The 5,782-nt window shown below is 42.8% G+C and overlaps 1 protein-coding gene across 1 annotated transcript; it reads left to right on the top strand.

Annotated features, from left to right (window-relative positions):
• Positions 1 to 2,244: 2,244 nt before the first annotated feature.
• LOC130957417 (uncharacterized) lies at positions 2,245 to 3,156 on the top strand. Its single transcript, XM_057884273.1, has one exon. The coding sequence runs from the start codon at positions 2,245 to 2,247 to the stop codon at positions 3,154 to 3,156; it is 912 nt and encodes a 303-aa protein (XP_057740256.1).
• Positions 3,157 to 5,782: the final 2,626 nt, after the last annotated feature.

The raw sequence follows: 5,782 nt of genomic DNA on the forward strand, positions 1-5,782 counted from the left end.
CAACGATTGGATGACTGTGACAAGCTTCAAACTCGCGAGTGATGGGCGTAGTGGCAGACGCAAAAGGATCAATGGATCCTATTCTGACATGATCGAGAACCAACAGATGATTAGCCGTGCTGTGACAAAGCATTTGGACCATTTTCACGAGAGGATGGGAAGTACCCATTGACAATGGTGATGCCCTACATACAGCTTGCCATGGAAGGAGCCTTGCATGTTTGAAAGTGAGGAAGCATTATGTTACAAGGATTCAGAAGACAAAGCATCTCCAAAACTCCAACATATTCTCCATTACTGCATAATAAGTATTACTTAATCCATGTTCTCTTGTTCATTTGCAAATCAATTGATAACTATAATTGGTATCCTGACTAAGAATAATAAGATAACCATAGCTTGCTTCAAGCCAACAATCTCCGTGGGATTCGACCCTTACTCACGTAAACTTGGATGACCCAGTGCACTTGCTGGTTAGTGGTACGAGTCGTGAAAAGTTTGATTTACAATTTCGTGCATCACTTAGTAATTTCTCTACCTTCTGTCGTCTTCAGGAATTGGTAGCTTGCAAAGCACTTCTGACCTTTGACAGTGTTGTGCATGCAGACAAGACGTACACCTTTAATTTGAACTGCCTCTTACAAGTTTTTCACAGGGTATGAAAGTGGAATGAATCAGAACGATGTGAAACACGTAGGTTTTGGCTTGAATGCTTTGGTGTTTTTTTGTCCGGTTGGTCTGTTGATACCTTCAAAATGATAGGAGGCTAGTGAGGAGCGGTTGTTGGGTGTGCAAAAGAGACAGAATTGTGCAGCACGTTAACGGTAGGTCGTGTGCAGATTGATACGTTTGCCATGGAAGTGATTCAAGAAATGGTTCGTATCACTGTTGGTTCCGCAAGCTATGACATCTTGGTGAAGGAGATTGGTCATGAAGCATGTAACATGCTATGCAAGGGGGATTTCTTTGATAATGAAATCACCAACTGTGAGATTTTGAACCATGTTATAACAAAACCGAGTACATTAAAAGATGCATAGCAGAGAAGGCTACTGGTCTCATCTAAGAAGGACGATCTTGATGAAGGGCTGATGATGATGGTGCAACATAGAGAGGAAGAGGATAAAGACAGATTAGTAATTTCGGATGATATTTTGAATGAATGGTTTAAATGCAGTGCCAATCATAATCGCAGAAAACTAGTAACCTACCAAATCATTAATAGCATCAATCAAGGGATTTCTAATTTTGGAGCTAGAAATGATGCTAATTATGAGGCAGACTCAGATAGGACGGTTACATGTGATTTTGGTTCATTATACAATGGGCAAAAAAGGGTTGCAACCAAGGAAAAATAAAATAAAAAAAGAAGCATAAGGAGGCTGTTATGCAGACTGGGCCAGGAAAAAAAAAGAGCTTCGGAGGAAAGGATGGATCCAGCTGCTTGGGCCTGACCCCCTCAGTTGGTTGGCACGACCCGGTTGAGGATGGGCACCCGGAGCATCTCCTTCTTCTTGCACAGCAAAAACGAGACCTGGGCTGCGTGACCTTGCTTGAAGGAGACAGTGACCCCTGTGATGGAGATGGAAACTATGGCAACTGGCGGTTAGTAGTTTGGGGCAGGTGCCTAGTCCGTGGTGGAGATGGCCGCACCCGATCCGTTGGAGAAGTTGGTGATGGGGAAGACAAAGGGGCTGGTCTTACCGGTGGAGTAGCAGCCTCACCAAGTCGGGTCGTGGAAGATGGAGCATTTAAAGGCATGAATCAGCTGATGGTTAGAGTAGGGTCGACTGGAGCTAGTCACAATGCAGTGGTGGAGGGCGAGTTGATTGCGACCCTGTCTCCGGAGACTGATGCGGCAGCAGCATGCGAGGGCCAAGACGAAAACCATGCTAAACTGGGGGCTGGTCGGGGGAATATTTTGGACCATAGTGGGGATAATGGGCCTGTTGGACGAGTTGGGGAAGGGCGTGGAGGTGCTAAACCTGGGCAAGGGGACTGGGATAAAGAAGAAGGGGACAGTGACTCTCAGCGCCTAGAGGAGCAGCTGTTGGAAAACAAATTGACCTTGGAGCTGGCGATAGAATCAGGTGTTGTGTTATACAATGAGAAAGATGATATTATGGTAATTCTCCAAGCACAGAACGAAGAATTAGCACAAAAGAGGAGAGCGGTAAAACAAAAGGCGAAGAAGAGGCGGTCCAGACCCAAAACTAAAAAATAAGTGTGGAAAAATAGTTCCCAATGACTTTTAGTTCTTGGAATGTTAGAGGGTTACGGGGTGACGGAAAGATGAGAATGGTTAAGGATTTAAAAAATAAACATAACTTGAGCCTGGTAGGGTTGATTGAGACTAAAAGACGGGTTGTGACTAGATTTGATGTTGAAAGGATTTGGGGATATGTTGGGGCAGGATGGGAATATGTAAAGTCGGATGGTGCATCTGGTGGTCCGTTGATGATATGGGATGAATTATTTTTTAAATTGAATAATTGCTATAAAGGGGAGAGATGGTTATGCGTTGAAAGTGTCTTACTAAAGAATAGTTTTCACTGTGCTTTTTTCTTGGTCTATGGTGCCCATAATAGAGAAGAGAAGAGTCATGTATGGGAGGAGTTGAGTTACATTGCTGGGTTGTGTCAGGTCCCTTGCTGTTTCATGGGAGACTTTAATGAGATAGTGAATGTGGAGGAATGGAAAGGCATTGTTAATTTACCTTTGTCTGCAGAAGAATTCAAGATTTGGATGCAAGATATGCCCTTAGTGGATTTGCCACTAACAGATCGTAAGTTTACGTGGTTTCGAGACCGTTCATGCAGTCGAATTGATAGAGCTATGGTTAGTATAGAATGGTTAGAAGAGTTTCCTGAGACTCGGTTAAGAGGCGGTCCAAGGGGCTTGTCAGATCACTGCCCTATTATTGTCGAATATAAGAGGGTGAGGGGAAGTCCTAGGCCATTTCGAAGCCTTGATTCGTGGTTCATGCATGAAGGTTTTCTTAGAATGGTTAAGGAGGATTGGAGAGGATTAGGGGAGTTACAGTTCACAGAAAAATTGAAGGCATTGACAGGACCTTTGGGAAGATGGCATAAGGACAACTTTGGTGAGATAGACAAGAAGATCTTGAGGCTTGAGGAAGAGATAAAAAAAAGGTAGATGATATGGTAAGTAATGGAGTCTATGATGGAACTACGGAGGCTAGAAGAGGGCGTTAGTTACTTGTTGTGAGAGGTGGTATACGAGAAAAGAAATTCACTGGAAGCAAATGTTTCGGTCTAGGCAAGCAAAGGAAATGGACAGAAACACAAGATACTTTCACAATATAGCGTCTGCAAGAAGGAGGAATAATTGGATTGATGCTCTGATTGTTAATGGCAGACTGGTACCGAACCAAGTTGAATAAAAATAGCTATTAGAGAGTTTTATAAAGATCTGTATCATCAGGGGCATTCTCCTTTGCTGGGGTTCAGAGATGATCTGGTGAAGAGAATAGATGAGGAAGAATTGGTAACCTTGGAAGCGATGCCATAGGCTGACGAAATTAGAGAGGCAGTGTGGGATTGTGAGTCATCGAAGGCGCCAGACTGTGATGGGTACAACATGAATTTCATCAAACGGTGCTCAGATGAGATTGGGGCGGAATTTACAGCAGCTGTGATGGGGTTCTTTCACACATCCAGGTTACCGACAGATTCCAATATTACGTGGGTGGCGCTGGCCCCTAAGTTCATTGGTGTGAAGGAGATTAAAGACCTCAGACCTATTAGCATGGTTGGATGTGTGTACAAGGTTATTTCGAAGGTGCTAGTTAGGAGGATGAGAGCAGTGATGCCAGGTGATGGTGTTTTTGCGGAAAAACGAATTTCCAACACACAAATCCAACCGGCAAGTATACCGGGTCGCATCAAGTAGTAATAACTCACAAGAGTGAGGTCGATGCCACAGGGATTGATGGATCAAGCAACTTTAGTGGGTGATTAGTTTAGTCAAGCTAACATTGAAGTGGAATTGAGTAAAATTGTAGCCAACAGAAAGTAAATTTGCAGGAATTATAAAGTGCAGAAAGTAAATTGCATTGAAACTTAAAGAGCAAGAAATGTAAATTAACAGAATCTTAAATGACAAGAAATGTAAAAGGGAGTGGGTGCAGGGAAATTAAATGAAAGCAGTAGATCAAAGCTTAGAACAATTGCAAGGAAATTAAATTGCAGGAAAAGTAAATTCAAGGTCATAGTAGCTTAAATGTAAATTGCATAAGAACACAAGTGCAGGAAATTAAATTGGGAGCAATGAGATGCAACAAAGAGACATAGATCATTTCTCAAATCTCAAAGTGAAACTAACAATTTCAATGAAATAGTAAAAACAGAAAGGAAGCCAAGAGCTCACTTGCTCTCAAGATCAAAACATAAAGGAAATTGAAGAGGAATGAAACAGAAAGTAAAATGCAGCTCAATTTCAATAGCTAAAGAAAAGTTGAAGATCTCAGGGGTGGAGGAGACTAGAAAACAAGTCTAGATCTCAATCCCTTCCTTGATCCAACAGCAAACAAGATGCAGGAAAATTAAAGATGAAAGCAATGAAGAAAACTTTGATTCAAATCACAATTTACTTGAAAGTTTGCAGAAGAAGAACAAGAGAGGTTGCAGATAGAGAATGAAAACAGAATTCCTTCCAATCTCAATCCAAGATTCAAAACAGAAATGAAAACTAAGAGAGAGAGCTCTCAAATCCTAATGCTCCCTAGTCGAGCTAGCCTTTCTTTTTCTAATGGAGCTTTTTTTAGAGCCAACCTCCTCTCTGAAATGAGAGTGATGCCCTTTATATAGGCTTTTTTACAAAATGAAAATAAAATGAAATTGAAATTAAAAATAAATTCACAAAATGAAATTCCTAATCTAGCTTCTATGTGTGTCTTTGAGTCATGTTGAGTGGGCTTTGCTTGCTTTGGATTTGAGGGAGAATGGGTCTTGGATGGCCTTGGTTCAATTGGTGAAGATTTGAGTTCAAAGGGAATTTTAATTGAATTTTGGCCCATGGGTGTTCCCAGGAGGCTGCTCTGCTCTTGTGGAGGGCAGAGCAGGGAAGCCTTGCATGTGGATCCAACTAGCGTGCCAAATTGGGAGGGGCATCAGGATGCTGCCCTGCCCTTGTGGAGAGCAGGGCAGTGTTGTCATGGTGTGTCCAAGCTGCGTGCCCAAGCTCCTTTGTGTGCGCCAAGGATGCCCGTGTCATGCATGCCCATGTGCGTGCCAAGGGGAGTTCCCAAATTCGAACCTTGGTGAAAGCAATTGGGGGAGCAATTTTCCTTGATTTTTCATGAAGTGAAGCACGACATTGCCCTGCTCTCCAAGAGGGCAGAGCAGAATAATGAGCACTACTTTGCTTTGGAGTGAGGCTCCAGCTTCGAACCTTGGTGGAAGCACTTTGGTTTATTTTCGCTTATTTTTGGCTCTTAAAGATGCCTTTCACTCATGCCTCAATTTTACGCCAAATATAGATTGCCATATATCGTTGGAAAGCTCTGAATGTCAGCTTTCCAACGCAACTGGAAGCACATCAATCGAACGTCTGTAGCTCAAGTTATAGCCCTTTGAAGGAGGCATGGTCATGCTGTGAGCGCCCAGATTTTAACTTAGCGAAAATTTGCTTCCAACCTCACTTTGTTTCATCATGATATTGCCCTGCCCTTGGCAAGAGCAGGGCAATGTGCGTGCTGGTTGCTTCCTCCTTTAATTTAGTCATGGGCCACGCTTTTAAAAGCGTGGCCTAAGGCTCCAAA

This window comes from Arachis stenosperma, chromosome 10 (genome assembly GCF_014773155.1).
Source record: "Arachis stenosperma cultivar V10309 chromosome 10, arast.V10309.gnm1.PFL2, whole genome shotgun sequence".
NCBI lineage: Eukaryota > Viridiplantae > Streptophyta > Magnoliopsida > Fabales > Fabaceae > Arachis > Arachis stenosperma.

What these genes read in the sequence shown, in the direction of transcription:
- LOC130957417 (XM_057884273.1), top strand. Translation starts at nt 2,245, where the DNA reads ATGACTTTTAGTTCTTGGAATGTTAGAGGGTTACGGGGTGACGGAAAG.